This window comes from Cataglyphis hispanica, chromosome 13 (genome assembly GCF_021464435.1).
Source record: "Cataglyphis hispanica isolate Lineage 1 chromosome 13, ULB_Chis1_1.0, whole genome shotgun sequence".
NCBI classification, from domain to species: domain Eukaryota; kingdom Metazoa; phylum Arthropoda; class Insecta; order Hymenoptera; family Formicidae; genus Cataglyphis; species Cataglyphis hispanica.
The window spans coordinates 5,560,375-5,579,689 of record NC_065966.1 but is presented as its reverse complement, the minus strand read 5'-3'; the positions used below and the strand labels follow the sequence as shown (position 1 = coordinate 5,579,689).

Here is a 19,315-nt window from a genome sequence, read left to right as displayed (position 1 = left end):
TTCCATTTCCCGCGCATTAATTCCGGCAAGGAGGCCTTTTATCACGGCACACAGCCGGAGTTCAGAATTCAATGGAACTTTTCAGACAATGGCGCGGCCGCCGACTTGTTCGAGGGTGGTTCGGTGATCGGCGGAAGCAAAGCGGATGAAAAAGAGGAGGATCGAGGAAGAGGCGAGAACGACGACGGAGAGTCTAAGACAGTGGTTCTTAAATCACTGGCGTCTCCCTCGAAGCTTCAAAATGCAAAATATTTTCTCACATCCACGTAAAAATAAAATACGAAAGCTATTCTCATGGAAATATAAAAAAACTCCTTTTTTTTTATACGGTCGATCAAAAAATTTAACGCATAGATGCGTGATCTAATAGATGCGTGACACCCTCGATTAAGAACCACTGTCTTAAGGAGGGGAGAAGAAAAACTGAGGGAAGGAGAGCTGAGTGAGTGCGGCTAAAGTCTACCGAGTGTCTTTGTATCTCCTAGTTCTTGGCACCCCAAAGATTATTCATTCGGTCTCTTAATTCATTTATCTCCTATACCCTGTGTCCCTCTTAAACTCGACCGACGCTTCTTTGAAGTCTATGGGGCATTTAATTTTATATAAAACGATAATAAATTGGACGAAAGCCCCGAATTATTATTCTAATAGGATGAATTATTGCGCGAACAATTATTTCAGTCCGCTCTTGATTATGAATAAAGTCGACACTGCATAGCGAAATGCGGTTCGATTATTTTTAGATACGCCGTTCTTTAAAGATTAAAATTCTTCTCAATTATTGAAGAAATAAAATTGCATTTTTCATTTGTGTTGCAAGTTGAAAAAATTATATTTCACATAAATAATAAATATAGTATAATAGGCCACATTTAAATAAAAAGTAAATTTTCTTATAACGCTATATCGATCAATATTATAAAATTATAAAATTATTTAAATCGCTCCGCGCTATGATATTCTTACTTACTGTTATCCTTATCGCACTTTAGCAACGCGAACTTTCTCGTCGTACTTTGAACTTCGCGATACTTCCAGAATATCCTCTATTTACTGGTAAAATTATATCGAATAAACTATTAAAATCGAGCGGTTATTAAAGAGATTTAGATTGTCGCGAAATCTGTCAGACTTGCCTAAAATACACGCACATCTCAAAGAACTGAAAGTTGCAGAGCAAAAGATTGCAGGCCTAGCGGATAGAGAAGTAGGATAAAAAGCTTCGGACGAAAGCATCCCCGAGCATCCAATATATGTCTGTCCCCAGCTTCGATTTTCCTCCCACTATCTGGGCCACGAAGGTTATTACACCGTGTTCTTGTATTATCGACCTGTTCTCCGGAGAGAATTTTCATTATTACTGCCGGTCCCCTTTTCGGCACCTCCATCAAATTGTCGCCATTCTGCTTAGAACGATAGAGTTTTTATCGCAGAATTTTGAGAACTGACGTTTTTCGTCGACATATTTCTCGCTAATTTTCTTTTATCTTATAAAATTTCCTCGTGACAGTCAATATTATTAAGGATGTTTTGGGTGTACAAGAATAACGAAAAAATTGTCAAAATTTAAAAAAAAAAAATGTTTTTTACAACTATACAGTTTGAAACATCAAATAAATAAATCGGAATTATAAAAAAAATTAAAGTATGACAAAATAATATGATTTTTACCGTCTTTGTAAAAGAAAATATTTGTAATTAATATTTTTCCTAATTTATGATAGAAACTTTTGATGATGAATATTCCCTAAAGTCAACTACAAGAAATAAAAAACGAGTAATTTGCAGAAAGAGAGAGAGAGAGATTTTTTTTACAATTTTTAGTAAATAATTTTTAAACGAGTAAGTGGATCTAATAAAGTTTCGTATAAATATTCATTATAGAGTTCTCTTAATATATGCGAAAATTTTTATTTCTTTCGCAACGTTTTTTCCTTGTCAAATAATTTTGTCAATAAATGTTACAATGCTAAGAATTATGGTTTTTTTTTTCAGAAGAAATAATCTCGAAATTTTGATGTTTTTCTCAATGTTTTGACACTTGACACATACATTCTTAATTGACTCTCTCATAAAAACTGTCGCTTCGATTTTTCTCGCGCATTCAATTTTTCCCAAAAATATCCTCACATATATTCTTTACAATTATAATCATCGTTATTAATTAGAAAATTCTGCGAGTGAGATGGAAAACGAGGTTGACTCCGAACCGCGGAATCGCAGCAAGCAAAGCGAAAAATAACCGCAGATAAATTTCGCGCAACGAGAGCGGCGATTGGGAGGGGGAAAAAAAAAAAAAGAAAAAAGAAACAGGGATAAAAAGGGAATATATCGCGTTCTCGCGTGTACTCGGCTCGGATTTGTGTATCGATTGCGAGCGTTCCGATACGCCCGCATCCTGCCTCAACCACACATATATGTACATATATATATATATATATATATATATATATATATACATATATATTTATACATATACATACAAGGAGCGCTTTGTCCGATACACGTGTACGCGGAAAAGTAGCAGCGTCGTTTTGTTGCATCGTGCGCGATTAGCCGATGCCCGGAGCGCCATAGCCTACAAACTGCATTTATTGGGTTTATCGGATCGGTAAGCTCGCCTGTTTGCTCGTCGGGCAAACCCAAGAAAAATGTTGCCGATACGACTGACCGGTTTTTCATTACGTTACGCTCGCCGCGTTACATGCGGTCGCCTCTTCCCTCCTCGCCGGCTTTTTTCGTTATTTCCTTTTCATTGCCCCTCCACAGCTCACCATATCCAGCTATCCTCGTCATCGCGTTCTCTTAATAAATTTCCAGATTTTTTAATCACTATAAAATCATAACGTCCTCGCGACGATCAACCGGATTGAAAATTCTTATGTAGCGTTTCGCGTAATTCCGCGAAAATTCGACGATGAGGTGCGATTCGTTTGAGTGTCTTAATTATGCAGATTTTCGAGGTTCGCGAAGGGAGAGGAGTGTTATTTCATATCAGCAGGTCGCGTGTAATTGCGAAGTAATCCTATTTCATTCCGAGTCACTTCAGCCAGTTCGAGCATGAAACGCCAATATTTTTCCGCAGCTGCGGGAAGGGAAAGAAGGGAAACTAGCTATGGCCTCGAAAATTGCGACGGCGGTCGCTGGATTACCGGTAGCTGCAACCAGCGTCGGGACTGGCGATAAGGGCGAAGGCACATATAACGAAAATATTATTTTTAACTAGCGAAATCATAATATATCGCTGATTTTCAGAAACGCGCGCCGCGTCTTTATAAATGTATTATGAAAAATTAAAATATCTTTCTTTTTCCGATTTCTATTTAATCAAATTTTTACTTTTATATTTAATAATTTTTATATTTAATTTGCATTTAACGAGATATTTTATTTATATTTTAAATATGGCATAAAAATATAAAAAAAAAAATATTAGAAAAAATTTTTGTCGCTGGTACTTGTATTCTAGAATAATGGTATATATTTTAGAATATAGCGCCCAGACATTTTATCTCCACAGTTGAAAACGCCTATGTACACCATTGAGAGGCGAACATGGAGCTGGACTGTGGTAAAGAAAAAGTCTTTTTCCCCATTCTAACTTAATAATGTATCATCACCCTACTCGCGTATGGAAGCAGTTGTTGTGTGGGTTTTGAACCATGGACGTCTCTCTCTTTTCTTTCAAGAGGCGTCCATAAGTTCGACCGACACTAAATATGCACGACTGACACGAGCATTCGAAACTTGATCGTTTTAATAGCTTAAAGCTTCTTTACTTTGTCGAATCGATTTTTTTTCAAAAAAATTTGATGGAATTGTCAGTTAAAAGTATTTTCTCATATTAATTAATTTTAAATTTATCAAGTATTTCTTTTCTAACTCGAATTAAAATTAAAGGCAAGTTTATTTTTAATTGATATGAAAACAATTAATTCGCGCAAAAAATTGTCTATTATATAATTACTAAGACACTATAAGAGTACGCGCTGCCATTTATAATATATAATAAACCAAAAATAAATTATAGATAAATAAAATTTATCTTTATTTCACATTTCTGATAAGATAAACATTTAAACGCTATTTAAACGTGAAGATAAATATTTCATAATTTATTATTATTATTTTCCTCGTTTACATCCCGAAAGGAATTTACGTGATTTTAATAAATCAAAGAAAAAAAATATATTGCCATATTTTTAAAATAAAATAATTTTATTAAAATGAAAAAGAAAATCTTGATCTCTTAACGTCATATGAGTTTTATTTCTTTTGAAAAATAAAAATTTGATGTAAAGCAATAACACTATATTAATTTACATATAAATATTTTTTTAATAAAAATAAATAAATTTTATTTAACGTAAAATACAGACAAACACACACACACACACATACACAAACATTCAATCCGGAATTTATACATATATATAATAATACACATATTAAATATTATTCGGAGCTATAACAAATCGGTTGGTATGCGGCCTTGGTGTTTACAAGATATAGTGCGTACTAATGTTTATCGAATTGTTGTCACTCGACTTTGGCCTTTGGCTTTTCCTGTGTACAATATAATGTTGATATTCGCGCTCAACCTATCGTCAGTCATGCGACGAAACTTGAATGGGAAGATCGAGGCTCGAGGTGTATTATATCGTCGGATTATATCTCGAGACTACGTTTATTATAATTAGCCATTAATTCACAAGTGTATCGAAACGATCGTAATTACGCGAGTGTCGTAATCATGTGCAAAGAAGGATAAAACATAAAGTGAGAAAGAAGACCCAATGACACATCAAACGACTGCGGAGCAACCTCGAAGTGAGCAATTTATAACTAATTTAATTCATTATTCATTACTCGAGATTAATTGATCGCTTCTTTCTATTCTTGAGAAAGCATATTTAATTAATATCCGAATATATGAAATGTCATTGTTCCTTTCCGCAAAATCGATTGATTCTTTCACTGCGCTTACGTTGGTCATGGTCAGCTGTCATCGCTGTCATCGCGTATTATAGTTTGAAGAGTGTTAGTGACAGTATGAATATCTTTTAGTTAATAACTATATATGAATATATATTTCAGTTAGTAATAGTATATATATATATATATATATATATATATATATATATATATAATTTTTTTAACGCGAGTTTAATATATTACTTTTAAAAAATGAAAAAAAAAAAAAACCATAAGACATTCTTCTCTTTATAAAATATTGAACGGTCGTCATTGCAGAAATTGCATATCGCTTTGTCCTTTTTATTTATATAAGTATCTACCAAATTCTCGAATTATTAATAAATACATAAAGAAAAAAAGATGTTTATTTATTGATAAATGATATAAAACAAATTTATTTTAAAAGCACACACACAAAAATGTATGTAACCAAGATTTTCTCATTCTTTACCTGCGAGAAATGTCAAAATAGTAGCTCGGTATTTTTTTTCATCGCATTTCATATTTATTTGTACTATGATAAATCGTGATCAAAATCGAATAATAGTCACCTGTGGAAGAAAGACACGCCTCACACACACACACACACACACACACGTATTTTTAATAGACAGCATCATCACCGATGCAATTGCATATAGATGCAACGCGTGTGATGCGCGCGCGATATCGGGAATGCATCTTGCGGATATGTCATTAGTAGCGTATCCTTCGCAGAATCCTTCGAAGGCGACTCTCGTAGGAGAGAGGGGGGAGGGGCGGGGCGGGGGACCGTGGAAAAATATATCGAATTTATCATTCAGGCAAGACGCAAGGGAGGAAAAGGCTATTGTATAGCTACTGCCATTTCGCTAGACTGAATTTTTCCTACACGTCTGCTTCTTTTTCCTTCTCTTCTCCTTTTCCCCCTCCCCCTCCCCCCGCCCCATCCCTCTCCACCTCTTCGTCGCCGGAAAATGGCATTACCGTTATTCGATTTGTTTCTTCACACATACCTTGATAACTCCCAGGACCAGAAACGCCGCGAGATATTTCGCGAGCGCGAGCGCTATGAATACAGACAAGGGCCGATCGAAATGCGTGCCTCGAATCGGACGATATCTCATTTATTATTCGTTCGCACTAAAACTACGTCGGAAACGCTAGACATGATAGTCATTGCTGTTGCATCGTTTTATAGAACGTTTTCTTCTCGAGATGAATCCGAATTTTAATTATTTAGATTTCTCGAAAACGATCCTTTAAAATTATTCCTATTTCTATAGAAAATTATTTCGGATTTTTCTAAATTATTTATATACGTTAGGAATTTTTAATATTTAAACTTGTCAAACACGTGTAATAATTTTTTTATTTTTTGACAGTTATTAATAAGGTCTATAAAATTTTTTGATAAAGTTTTATAGAGAACTTTATAAAATTATTAATAGCACGAATAATAACTAGTAATAAATTTCGAAAATTTTCAAATTATTTTACACAATAATAAAAATCTGTTCACAATGTCATCTGTAAAGAAAGAAAAAAAGAACTAATGAGATCGAGAAATTTTACTAGACTTTCAAGACTCGCACATAAAATTGAGTTTGTCTTTGATTAATGGCCAGTCACTAACATAACGCAACGAGAGACCACATTAGAGGTACAATGTTATTAATAACGCTATCCTCATTATGGTTGGCCGCAACTATAAATTCAGGGTCCATCTCCTTGTCCATTAATTAAGTACGAAGAAACTTGCAAGAGGATAAGAGAAATGGGAAAACAAATGAGAAAGGTTATTCGATAAGCGATGGCCTCCGACCGGCCGAAGGCCCTGGGCATTTCGAGCCCTCAGGAACTGCGAATCGAATGGAATGCCGTGATAAATCTCGCGGCGATCGCTGCAAAAGTGAACCGCAAACGTTACGACTTTAAGCTCGCCCTGATCGCTGAGCTTTCGACCCCTTGTCGGGATGAGAAACGTTGAAGCGGACCTATGGAAGACCTCTAGGGCTTGACAAAAAAGATCGAGACCCTTTGATTTCTATAACTCGTAAGGGTGGAAATCCTCGCTAAGGATCATAGGCGTAGATATATTTTTCAAACTGAAATATAAGATTTAGAAGTTCTTCTCAATTTATTTTAGACAATTATTTTTTTTTAATTATTTTTTTTTTAATTCGGGGACGAGTTATTTGTTTTCATAAACAAAGTTTAATTTGTTGTAAAAGAATTTTCTGTCGTTAATAAAATTATATCATTATTTGCCTCTAAATATAATTGTTCATATCTAAGGATCATAGGCATAGATATATTTTTCAAACTAAAATAAGATTTAGAAGTTCTTCTCATCAATTTGTTTTAGATTATTTTTTTTTTAATTTCTTTTTTAATTCGGGAACGAGTTATTTGTTTTCATGAACAAAGTTTAATTTGTTATAAAAGAATTTTCAGTTAATGAAATTGCATCTTTATTATTTGCCTCTAAAAATAATTGCTCATATCTAAGGATCATAGGCATAGATATATTTTTCAAACTAAAATAAGATTTAGAAGTTCTTCTCATCAATTTGTTTTAGATTATTTTTTTTTTAATTTTTTTTTTTTAATTCGGGAGCGAGTTATTTATTTTCATAAACAAAGTTTAATTTATTGTAAAAGAATTTTCAGTCGTTAATAAAATTGTATCCTTATTATTTGCCTCTAAAAATAATTGTTCATATCTCTGTTGTAAATAAATATGAAATTTTAAGAAATATGTAACCTGTACGAAGTAAACCGAGCTCTCTGTAAATACAGTGTTCTCTCACCAAGCCCGATTTAATTCGCAAAGGTTTAATCTAACCGACGTAGACGCGAAAACCATAGGCGCATTGTCTCTTGGCGTGTGTGCTAGCTCCATTATTTATCAAGAAACGTATTCTCGCGAGAACGAGGCCGTGGCGAATAGGTAGGTAGGTAAATCTCCCGCGACGAAGCGCATCAGCGAGAGCGCCATTCTCCTCTCCGTATAGAATGAATGTTTCAGGTACGTAGGGTTCGAGGCACGAGGGTTTTAAGCAAACTGCAGCGTTTACTCCCCGGGGTCGGGATGGATGACCGCGTCTGCGTAATCGAGGCCGTTAGAGCCGAAAAACCAATCGCCGTCCGGATTGTCTCGTCAGAAAAACGCGAAATGGACTCGCGTCCAGTGGACATTGAAAAGCCATTTCTGCCGTCCATCAGGACCATCATTTGTTGGCCCTCGTGTCCTTCCTCCTCCTCCTCCTCCTCCTCCTCTTCTTGTCCGCTACTCCGAGAGATCCGGGGACGCTTAACCCTCGCAACTCGCTCGTCCGTGAAGGAAACGCTTGAGAAATATATGAGCCGCTGGGACGGACAGGCCATATACAGAGCCTCGGACGCGATCCTAGCAATCCTAGTATCCGGAAGATAAGATCGAATCTCTTATACGAAAGAGCTCAAGTGGCTGTTCGTTCTCGAGAAAAGTCTATTTCTTTCGTGACTACGTGGCTTTATTTAACCGCCCGACTTTATCGCCCGCTTATGATTTGTATCTACTTTCTTGTCAATATTTTCTGCAATATAAATATATAAAAAAATCTAAAATATAAGACGGTAATTTGTATGTACGCTTATTCGTGATAAGATAAAAACAACTTTGAGATTTTCTCACTCAGAATGTTTTCATTAAGTACTCTGAGGTACATTCGATTTGCACGTAATAAATTTGTCCTTTCTTTATTATTTTTTAATCCTGTTAAGATCATCAATTATTGTCAAATCGGTTTGATTCACCGGCTATATATGGCTTGCAAAATCAGTCTGAATTAAACCTTCTTGTTAGTAATTTCCTATTCCTTCCCAGATTACAGACCTATCTGTGGCATAGACAAGTAGACAATATTTAGTCAATCCGAGTCACTACTAATGAAAGTTAGTGCAATCAACTCCTAGAAAGCGCCCTTAATTAACTAGGACTGTGACATTCCAAACGCGGCTTAATTCCCTTAAGTTCGCTGGATATACCGATCCAAGTTCACTTCATGCACTAACGTGCACATTTATGTTTACTCAACAGGAGATATACTTTAACAAAAAAAATACATGTCACAAATATATATAAATATTCATTCATTTTTTTTTTTTTAGTAAATATCGAGAAATAACGCGTCCAATTTTCGTGTATGCTTCACGTGCAGAAAATCGCGAGGAAAACAAAAATCACCTCGATAGAATCTCTCATATACTGATGGAATGAAACGGAATATGATTCTCTCGATGGACACATGCGGGTGTGCGAAAGGAGTCCGTCCCGATCACGAACAGAGGCGCTCCTAGAAAGTAGAAAAGACTTCTTTGAAGTCGATCGATCCCCCGCACGCTTTCGAGAAACGTCGTGCGTATCGAGAGAGCCGTTCGGGCGGAACGTCAAAGGCCAAAGGGGAATGTAAAAAAGTCTTTAATCAACGACTCGGTTTTTTTTTCGTCGCTCGTTGATTCGTCGGAACTTCGCAGCCATTTCATCTCGAGTCCCCGCGTTTCAATTCTGCGAATTTTTGAATTTTAGATTTCCTCGTGGAAGGGAGATAGAGAGAGAGAGAGAGAGAGAGAGAACACGCGGCCGGAGAACGTTATTAAATGGCTTTTTCGAAAATAAAATCATTTAAAGCGCTGCGCATGCCAGCAGCGAAAACTTTTCCCGTTGTCCGGGACATTCGAACTATTTCAATGTACGTACTTCGAGAATTAATACTTTCCACTTCCCTATTGCGATTTAAGCTTTAATCATATCCGATGAGATATATTGTCCTATGAAACGTGTAACGGCCAACTCGTTACAAGCGAACAAAATTCATTCTCTGTAATATTCTTGTCTTCAGAGATTTTCGAAAGCTCTTTGAGACTTGGCAGCGTGTCCACTAAAAAAATAAAGCAATGAACAAACGCCGAAAATTTATAAAGAAAACAAGCTTGCGCGGAGTCAACAGCAGAAGCGAATCTAAAAAAAAAAGGAAAAGAGGAAAACGGAACAAGTAGCAGGAATATGTCCAGCAACAATACAGATTAAGAAACTAAATCAAAGAAATGGAGGGTAAAAAAAAAAAGAAATGGAGAAGGGGGGAGAGAAAAGGAGGAATGAGTAATTTGCGAATCCAGAGAAGCCGGACGATTTTTGCGCTGCTTTGCAATTTCGAGCGGCTGCTGTAAGATCAAGATAAATCAAGATTAATCTCGCCATTAATATGTCACGCGCGAAATAAACACAAATCGCCGCATATGTACGTGTACGATGTTGGCCGATGCTTTAATATCGGAAAAAGAGAAAATCTCGCGAGAGGAAAATCTCTCGGCCGCTTCCTAGGACACAGGTTTATGTCCTCGTGCTCTAGAGTGCGGCTACTCGCTTCTTCTCGCGATGTCGAGAAAAACGTTAAATATAACCGGAAGAGGATCTGTTGACACTGCCGCTCTACCTAGCTCGGTGAGCCAGGTAGAGACAACATTTACCTTAGTTCGGCGAGGCCGTCATCTCGGCTACGCTGGACCGTGAAGCGACCCTCCTCCCCCCTCCCGCTCCCCCCTTGCCGTTGGTTTTCTTTTAAGACGACGGCTGCCGAGGATGATGGATGCACAGTCTCAATTTCCCACTCTACCGTGGAAAGAATACGTTTCGGATCACGACGTGAATCCCGACCCGGAGGATATCGATTAAGGCGAGGCCGGCAAAAAGATGTCGAATTCAACGACACGCCGAAACACACTGGCGCAATCGGTCTCGCTAAGATTTTTCCGTATTTTTGCGCGCGAGAAATTGTACCATCAGGCAATACTATCGTCGGTCAAGAAACGTCGAAATGGAACACGAATGGCGGTGATACGTCAAACTTCTTGACTCCGGAACGGGGGGAGGGGGAGGGGGAGGGGATCTCGGGACTTTCCCGCAATTTTCTTGGCGAAGTAGATCAATCTCGAAAGTTATAAAAATAGAAAAAAAAATAGCTTCTGATCACATTTCGTCAATCGTAGAATCAATCTTATATTTTTTTAAACATGTTTTGACTCTATAATAATAGCAAAAAACGTCAAAATTAAAAAAAAAAAATCTTTCTTACGTTTAGACTGCTTGACAAGTCAAATAAATAAATCCGGATTATAAAAAAAATTAAATTATCACAAAATAATATAGTTTTTGACGTCTTAGTAAAAGAAAATAATTATATAATTAAGTATATTCATTATATAATTAATATCTTTTCTAATTAATATCTTCCTATGACAAAAATTTTTGATCGTGAATATTCCCTGAAATCAACTGCAAGAAACAAAAAAAAGCAAGCGATTTGCAGAAAAAGAGAGAGAAAAATAATATTTTTCCATAATTATTAGTAAATAATTTTTAAACAAATAAATGGATTTAAATTAAATTTTGCAACAAATATTGACTAGAGTTTTCTTAATATATGTAAAATTTTTTATTTTGTTGGCAATGTTTCTTCCTTATCAAATTTATTAATAAGCTGATAAGTTCCTTATCAAATTTTCCATGAGAATCAATAGTAACTTTAAACTTAAATAATTTGCAAACCGTTAAGAGAATTGTGCTTAAGTTTTTGCATAGATATTCAAGAGAAATAATAAAACAATCTATGAAATTTTCATGCTTTTATCAATGTTTCGACATATCACACATACATACTTAATGCACATCCCAATAATCCCAGATTATAAATACGCATATTAAAAAAATGACACTCTAATTTGACAGAATAATTAAATTGATATTTAAGAGATAAGTAAGAGGCAGATTCCGATTGAAACATTTTTCTCTCTCTTTTCCTCTTTCTCTCAATCTTTTATCAGACAAAAAAGAAGGACAAATATGGTTTCATGAGATCTCTGTGTTTTTCACGCTTTCGTTACACAGTAGCTACACACTTCTGTCTACAGCTAATTAATTAACTGCGAAAGCTGCGAGCTACGTGCACGCTCTTTAGCAAAAACTTACACTTTCCGCGCGCGAAGAGGACAAAGGCCGCATGGCGGTTTAACCGAGAAACCGCCGGCCGCAAAATTTATTCGCTGCATGGCAAAGTGCATGGAAAGCAGCGCATTCCTGGCGAAACCCACGGAGGTGTGCATAACGTAACGTCGCGCAATTAGCATCAAAGTGTCTCTCTCTCTCTCTCTCTCTCTCTCTCTCTCTCTCTCTCTCTCTCTCTCTCTCTCTCTCTCTCTCTCTCTCTCTCTCTCTCTCTCTCTCTCTCTCTCTCTCTCTCTCTCTGTCTGACGGTACATTTCGATCGGTAACGAGACGAAAATTTGCGGCGCTCTTCAAAGGACTGTCTTTGCGATGCGAAAACACTTTAACGGCGAAATTTGCATACAGAGGAGCCACACGCATTGATTGTCGCGATAATTAAAATAGTCGGAGTAAAAAAAAACCAATGTATTTTCTACGATATATATTAAATGATATAATATATCAAAATCAATTTTATTTTATAATTTGCCTCGATTTTTTCCTTTAATAAAAAATTTTAATCAACTATATACGATTTAACAGACGAAAAATATTTAGCTAAAAATATCTAGCTAAATATTAAGCTCTCTCTTTTTCTCTTTTTTTTTAAATCTCGAAATAATATTTAATTAATACAAAATATATAATTTTTATTTTAATGAAAATTTAGGATAGGTTCAGCTATCACAGATAATAATTTTTATGCAAAATATTGACTCCTGAAATTTTCGTTTTACCATTAACGTAAATGTTTTAAATTAGATTTTAGCTACCCGCGGAATTCGACGAGCGTTCGCGTATACTTGGATTATTCGAGTTGGCGAAATATACATTTTGACGGCGCGAACGTACGGATTTTACGCAAAGAGGCACTGCTTGATGCAAATTTTGGCGTGCAAACGTGACGTCGGAGACGGAGCCGACAGACGCATTTAAAAGATGCGCTGACGTGGAGCACGGTCGTCGTGTCTGACACGTGTACAGTGCATTTCGCGTCGTCGTGTAGACAAACGATGGCAGGTGAATTTCCGCGGGCGCCTCCGCACGTCAGAAAAATTCCAAAGCGCGCGAGGAAGATAAATCATGACGGCGGCAACAACAATGAAAGTGCACGCGCGTGACAAATTTTAATGTTGGCTCTATCATGGACGTTATTGGTCTCGTAAATTCAAGCGTTTGACATACATATGGAGAAAGATTCAGATGACATTTCGGATGGCATTTATTTTCTCGAATACATCGGAATTCGCCTCACGATAATTTTTCAGAAATATAAATGCACGCTGAGATTTCATATCTTATTATATTATTATGTACGTTTACATTCGTGTTAAAATTCAACAAGTGTCTTCGACGGTCGTTTAAAGTTCCCCGGTTACCATAAAAGCGAGACTCGCTGAACAGCAATTTTCCATTTTAACGTCAAGCGACTAAAAGAGAGTTACATCCTTCTCCCGATATCGCGCGGTGGGATTAAAATCGCGTCAAAAATTCATGAGATTCGATCACTACGGAACAGCCTCGCCCACCCTCTCAAAGTCCCACAACCCCCATTCTCGACGTTACGGCTTTCTCGGGCGGAAGAACACGCGACTGACTTTTCATGCCTTCGGTTTCCTCGCTCGCCTAGGTTTCGATCTGATCTTGGCACCAAGATCGAGGACAGAAAGAGGAGGAGGAGGAGGAGGAAGTGCAGGAAAGAAAAGCTCCCTGCGGATGTTCGGAAAATCGTGGAAAGACGAGAGGGAGAGGGAGGGGGGGGGGAGGAGGAGGAGGAAGAGGGAGACGTCCTTATACATTAAACCGCGCTCGATTCTTGCGCCTCCTCGCCTTTTCTCCTACTCCTTTATATGCAACTCTCGTTGCGGCGCATTCGGCTCGGTTATTTCTCCCCGGGGAGCAATATACCTCGAAGGAAAATATACTTAGACGCTTTATGTAATATTTCTCTCGTCTCTCGCCGCGCCGGAAGAAGCGATCTTTCGAGACGCGCGCGCGCGCGCCACCGCCTTTCGATTCGCGTGTGTTTTTATCACGCGTGACACGGCACGCCGAGCATTACACGCGACCAATCTCGCGCATTGAAAGCGACAAATCGATGGCATGCGAAGCTGCAAAAACGAGCGAGATCGCGTGAGGAAACTTGATTCTCGCGAAACTCCAACAATTTTCCTTCTCGTACGTAACCGTCTGTCTCTCGAAGAAATTTTGAAAACAAAGTGAAAATTGCGCACATTGGAAATTTATTTTTCATCGTTTTTATTTGGCTCACAAAATTTCAACTTCTTAATGCAAATGGGTTTTTCAATTTGGGCTTCTTCATAAAAGAAGATATCTCAAAATTTACGAAAATTATAGACACTTCTCAAAAAATTCGAAAATTTATAAAAAAATCAACCCTTTCACCTTCTCACCAAATTCAATCATTACTATTCTTTAATGATACTCTATCGATTTTTAAAAATTTAGCCCCATATCTCAAAAATTGAAGAAGTTTATAAATATTATTTTTCGATGTTTTGGAATATTGGCATAGAAAACTGGAAAAAAATTTTATAACAAAAATAAATCTTTCTCTTTGAGAAAGCAAAAGAAAGAGAGAGAGAGAGAGAGAGAGAGAGAGAGAGAGAGAGAGGCATTCGACTTGGTCCACCCTTAAAAAAATTTTTCCCAAAAAAAAAAATATCTTTCTTACGTTTATACTGTTTAAAAAGTTAAATAAATAAATCCGGATCATAAAAGGAACTAAAATATCAAAAAATATGGTTTTTAACGACTTTGTAAAAGAAAATAATGATAATTAATATTTTTCCTAACTTATAACAAAAACTTTTGATCATGAATGGAAATCAACTGCAAAAAAAGCAAATAATTTCTTAAAATGTAGAAAGAGAGAGCGAGGGAGAGAGAGAGAGAGAGAGAGAGAGATGTATCTTAACATTTATATAAATTTTGTAACATGTGTTCATTTAATTCCAACAATTTTGATACATTTTTCGGGGATATTTGATTTATCGATAAAATTCATATTAGAGATTTATCGAACTTTGTTTAATAATATTCGAAATATGTTATTTTTTCTTTTTATTCGCGCAAAAAGCTACGGAAAATATATGTTTAAATATAAATAGAAAAATCATTTATTATAAGAAACGAAGTGCCGATATCATTTTCGTGCGCTTCGCGCGTCGTTTCATCCTCAATTCCGACCTTCTTTACGAGGCTATAGAATCCTGAATCGGGTCTCCTCATATTCTATCGGGGACGCGTCAACGAGGAATACCTTTCTTCTCTTTTCTTTTACGAATCTCTTTCTTCGGCGCGTGATTCAATATGGAGAGAGCTTGTCCGTTCTTCATGTGAGCGTTTCGGCTCGTCGACTCGTTCAACTCCATGGCAATGCACGTTTTATTATTGCCGTCCGTTCTTGCCAAACCACAATGGCACAACAAAACAACATTCTTTCTTTCTCTACCACGTTATCTCTCTTTCTCTTACGCGATACATTTTTTCCTCTTCCAGGTGAATTATTATCAAAGGATTAGTTCCGTTTGATTGCTCCTCTCATGCACAATCGATTATTATTGATACTTTGTCGAACGTTTTGTATATTTTTTTCTCGTTATATGATACTTTTTCTCGTTATGCATATTTTTTATTATTTTTGCGTGTATCGCGTTGTGCTTTATTGCATTAAAAGTATCGTTATTCAATATTCTGGAATTAATAATTAATCAGGATAGTAAATCGTGTGGAGAGAGAAATTTGGCAAATTATTATCAGCGGATTAACTCTGTTAAATTGCTCATTAATTTATACAATAATAACTGTTACAATGTACAATAATTGATGATCAAAAAAAAAAAACAAAGAAAATAATTGCAATTAAAGGACAAAATAAGAAAGTTTTACATTTTTCAAAATAAAAAATAAAATTATATTGTAAAAAATTCTATTTCATCAAAGATTTATTAACGAATAAGTTATCGTATATATAGACGATACTCTTTCTAATATCATTCTCGTATTCTCGGGAATTAGAATTCGAAGTTTGACAAATTTCGGATAATAGCCGGATGAACGCCGACGAAGGTAGAGCGATTTGCCAGGAAATTCCAATTTGAAGTAACTTTACTCCTTTACGCGAAATCGATGTTTATCCCTTATCGACACTTTGAAAGGTCCCGGATAGACTGCAAACACCCTAAGTCAGCAAGAGTGCGCGAGAAAAGTGGGGAGGGGTGGGGGAGGGAGCGGAGGGAAATAGGGGGCCGGCGTGAACAAAAGCTGAAGCTGAGCGAGATCGAGGACGAAGTGGAAGATCCCGCCGAAGAAGCGAGGATAATGGACGAACTGGCGAACTGCAACAAAATTCCAATTTGAAGAAAGTTTACCCTCCTTCCCGCGCGGAGGAGTGGGGGCGGGAGAGGGGGAGGGAGGGAGAGGAGCTTCGCGGTCATTGCACTATTGTAAAAGGGCGCGGGGGGTATGATGCGGCGCTCGCTCCCGTCCTATAAAAGGACCCAGTTACGGCCGGATACAAGGATACACTGACGTTGCAATTTGAAAACAACAATGAGAAACGTGTGTGGGCCGCCGAGAGAAAAGGAGACGAGGGGGAGCGGGGAGGGTGGAGGAAGACGAGACGAGGGAGAAGATACATTGTCGCGATGTGATAAAAGCAGAACACGTGACATTTTTCCGCTCCTCGCGAGACAAATCGTATGGATAAGTAAGTACTTCGAGAACTATTCTTTATGCTCGGGGCGAAAGGGATTTATTTAAAAAGTTTATTCCAAAACTACGGCGCTTTTCCACGAGTTGTCGAATAATTTTCGAATGAAAATCAATATATATATATTCACATTTTTTAAGTATAATATTATTTTCCGCGTAAATGTATGTAAATCAGTTTTTTTCATTCAAAATTTTATTTTTACAAGTTCTCACATATTAACATGAGAGAGAGAGAGAGAGAGAGAGAGAGAGAGAGAGAGAGAGAGTATGTGTATGTGTATGTTTCTGGAACATTAATTTTCGACTACGCGATCCCGCCGTTGAGTGTTCGCGCCGGCAAAATCGTCGACGCTCCTCATAACGCCATCGGGTTAGAAATTCCAATAGGGCGCAACTTTGGCAACTTCGACTTGGACGACGCGAGGATTCGATGCCGACGGTTCATTATCGACATTTTAAAACGCCCGGCGTTAGAGAGATCGGCCCGGGTGCGGAATCAATCTACGACGCCGGAAGGAGAAAAAGAGGGGGAGATGAAACACGTACGCCGCGGAGAGAAACTGGGGCTGTCGGGGGAGGGAGGGAGGGAGGGGGGGGGGTTGGATGGCGGCCGGGAGAATGAACTTCGCGGGAACGAGGATAATGGACGGGAGCGGCCAACTGCGACGAAATTCCCAGATAGTTTCGACGGGCGCGAGTTCGAAAACCCGAGATGACACCCGAGGCCCGATCGAGGAGGTGTCCGGGTAGTACGATTGATTCCTCGACGACGATTGGCCGTCTCGGGATTACCGATACCCAAGATCCCGTAGTAATTGAGCCACTGTCTCCCCGCAAAGAGGCGCCAAATCGAAGGACGGGGAAGAAGGGGATGGTGGGAGGGAAGCGCGGGGGAGGGGGGGGGAGAAACGACAGGTGAGAGATTGTATGCCATCGGCAATCGCCCCTTCCACGAAATTCAGATAATTCTCGCACGACGTTCCGACACGACGCTCGAAAGCCGCCGGCACGAAGTTACGGGCTTTTGTGGCTTCTCTCGTTCTCTCTCTCTCTCTCTCTCTCTCTCTCTGTTTTCCTCTGACGAAACTTGCCGAACTGAGAAAACCTCCCTCTCCCGATAGTAAAGCTGCCTCCCTCTCTCAAGCCGTCGATACGAAAGTAGGTCCCACGGGAAGTTGGTCCGTATAACCGTCTTGCTACTAATTTTGTTCCGACAATGGCGATCAGTGCTTATCAATACGGAAGATTTGAGAAGCGTTGCAAATAAAATTTCTCAGTCCTTGTCATCATAAAAGCGGTTTCACTATTATCTTCGGTATCTCGGCGAATCGGATATTTATTTTAGATAACCGTTGCGTTTTTATATAAGCTGAATTTTGAAGTATATATGTATATATATATATATATATATATATATATATATATATAATTTTTCGCGGTCTATAAATGTTATCAAATTTACAAATTTTTAAGAAAATTTTTTTTAATGGAATTTTCAAAAATAAAAAAAATCGTACACTTATTCTTTATAAGATATCATATCGCGTCACATTACTTTGCCCGATTACTAGATGCGATTTGTCTCATGAAGAATTCCACTACGCGTTTCGTGGGAATTAAGTGGGATTCTGCCCGCCGAGGAGGGTGATATCCCCGTAGCGGTTGATGCACGCGGATAGTCTCGCGGGATAAGTGAATGGGGAAAGAGCGAGTCTCCATTCCGGCAGTGAAGTTTCTTGCCGAACTCCTTCGGCAAGAAATCAAGCCGCCAGACAGTGACAAGGGAAAGGGTTGCTGGTTCTTGCAGTGGCAAGAAGGGAAGGGGAGAGACAGAAATGGAGATCTTATGTGATTAATATAATCGATCGGTACTAAATCAGTAAGCTTCTGGATTAACATTATTTTTAAAACGATGTGTCATAGTTGTCAGTTTGACTTTTTTTTTAAATCAGCATTATTTCAATATCCATTTAACCGGATTATGATTATTTTTTGAAACAATTGTGTTTTTATTCCAATTTAATTAATTTTATTTTATTGTTATCGATTATAATGATTGCGAGATTGTTTTCGAAGCAAAATATGTTCAATCATAATTTATCAATTTATTTCCTAAACGCACACACACACACACACACACAAACACACGCACACATATATTTGAATATACATATGGAAATATTAAAAAAAAATATGTATATATATGTTTCTATGTGTAATTTATTTATAGAAAAGATTAGAGATTTATATTATAATATTGCAGTGTATGTGCTATTTGTTTTTGGATAAAAATAAAAAAATATTAGAAATAAAGATTGACAGCTACGATTGTACAGAACACATAGCGTTCCGCGATCGATCGATCAAGCGTCGTGTGCGATAACCGATTGATTTATTACTTAAATAGTAACACATGCAAGCGTATTGACAGTTCAGCGTGCTGTCAATAGCGACTGCTTTCACAATTAATTGAGCAATGCCAATGTTAATCGAGTGAAATATGTGCGGTTCAGTGATTAAGCTCGTCCGTAAATTGAGTCTCCGTGACTATAAGCATCATAATCGTGCACTGATTTGACACACATCATTATAAAT

The 19,315-nt window shown here is 37.5% G+C and overlaps 2 protein-coding genes across 8 annotated transcripts in view; one reads left to right on the top strand and one right to left on the bottom strand.

Moving 5' to 3' along the window:
• Positions 1–19,315, top strand: part of LOC126854233 (uncharacterized) — a 177,859-nt gene that overhangs the window by 138,747 nt on the left and 19,797 nt on the right. The window contains exon 1 of one of the 5 annotated variants that reach the window (XM_050600758.1): positions 4,608–4,830. The exons of the other annotated variants lie outside the window; for them this stretch is intronic. Within the exon in view, the coding sequence (XP_050456715.1) occupies positions 4,797–4,830 (34 nt within the window). The 5' untranslated portion in view covers positions 4,608–4,796. Of the gene's footprint in view, positions 1–4,607; positions 4,831–19,315 lie in introns of those variants that run through there. 5 annotated transcript variants of the gene reach the window in all.
• LOC126854223 (hepatic triacylglycerol lipase-like) overlaps positions 1–19,315 on the bottom strand; it is a 212,463-nt gene that overhangs the window by 184,868 nt on the left and 8,280 nt on the right. The window lies entirely within an intron of this gene.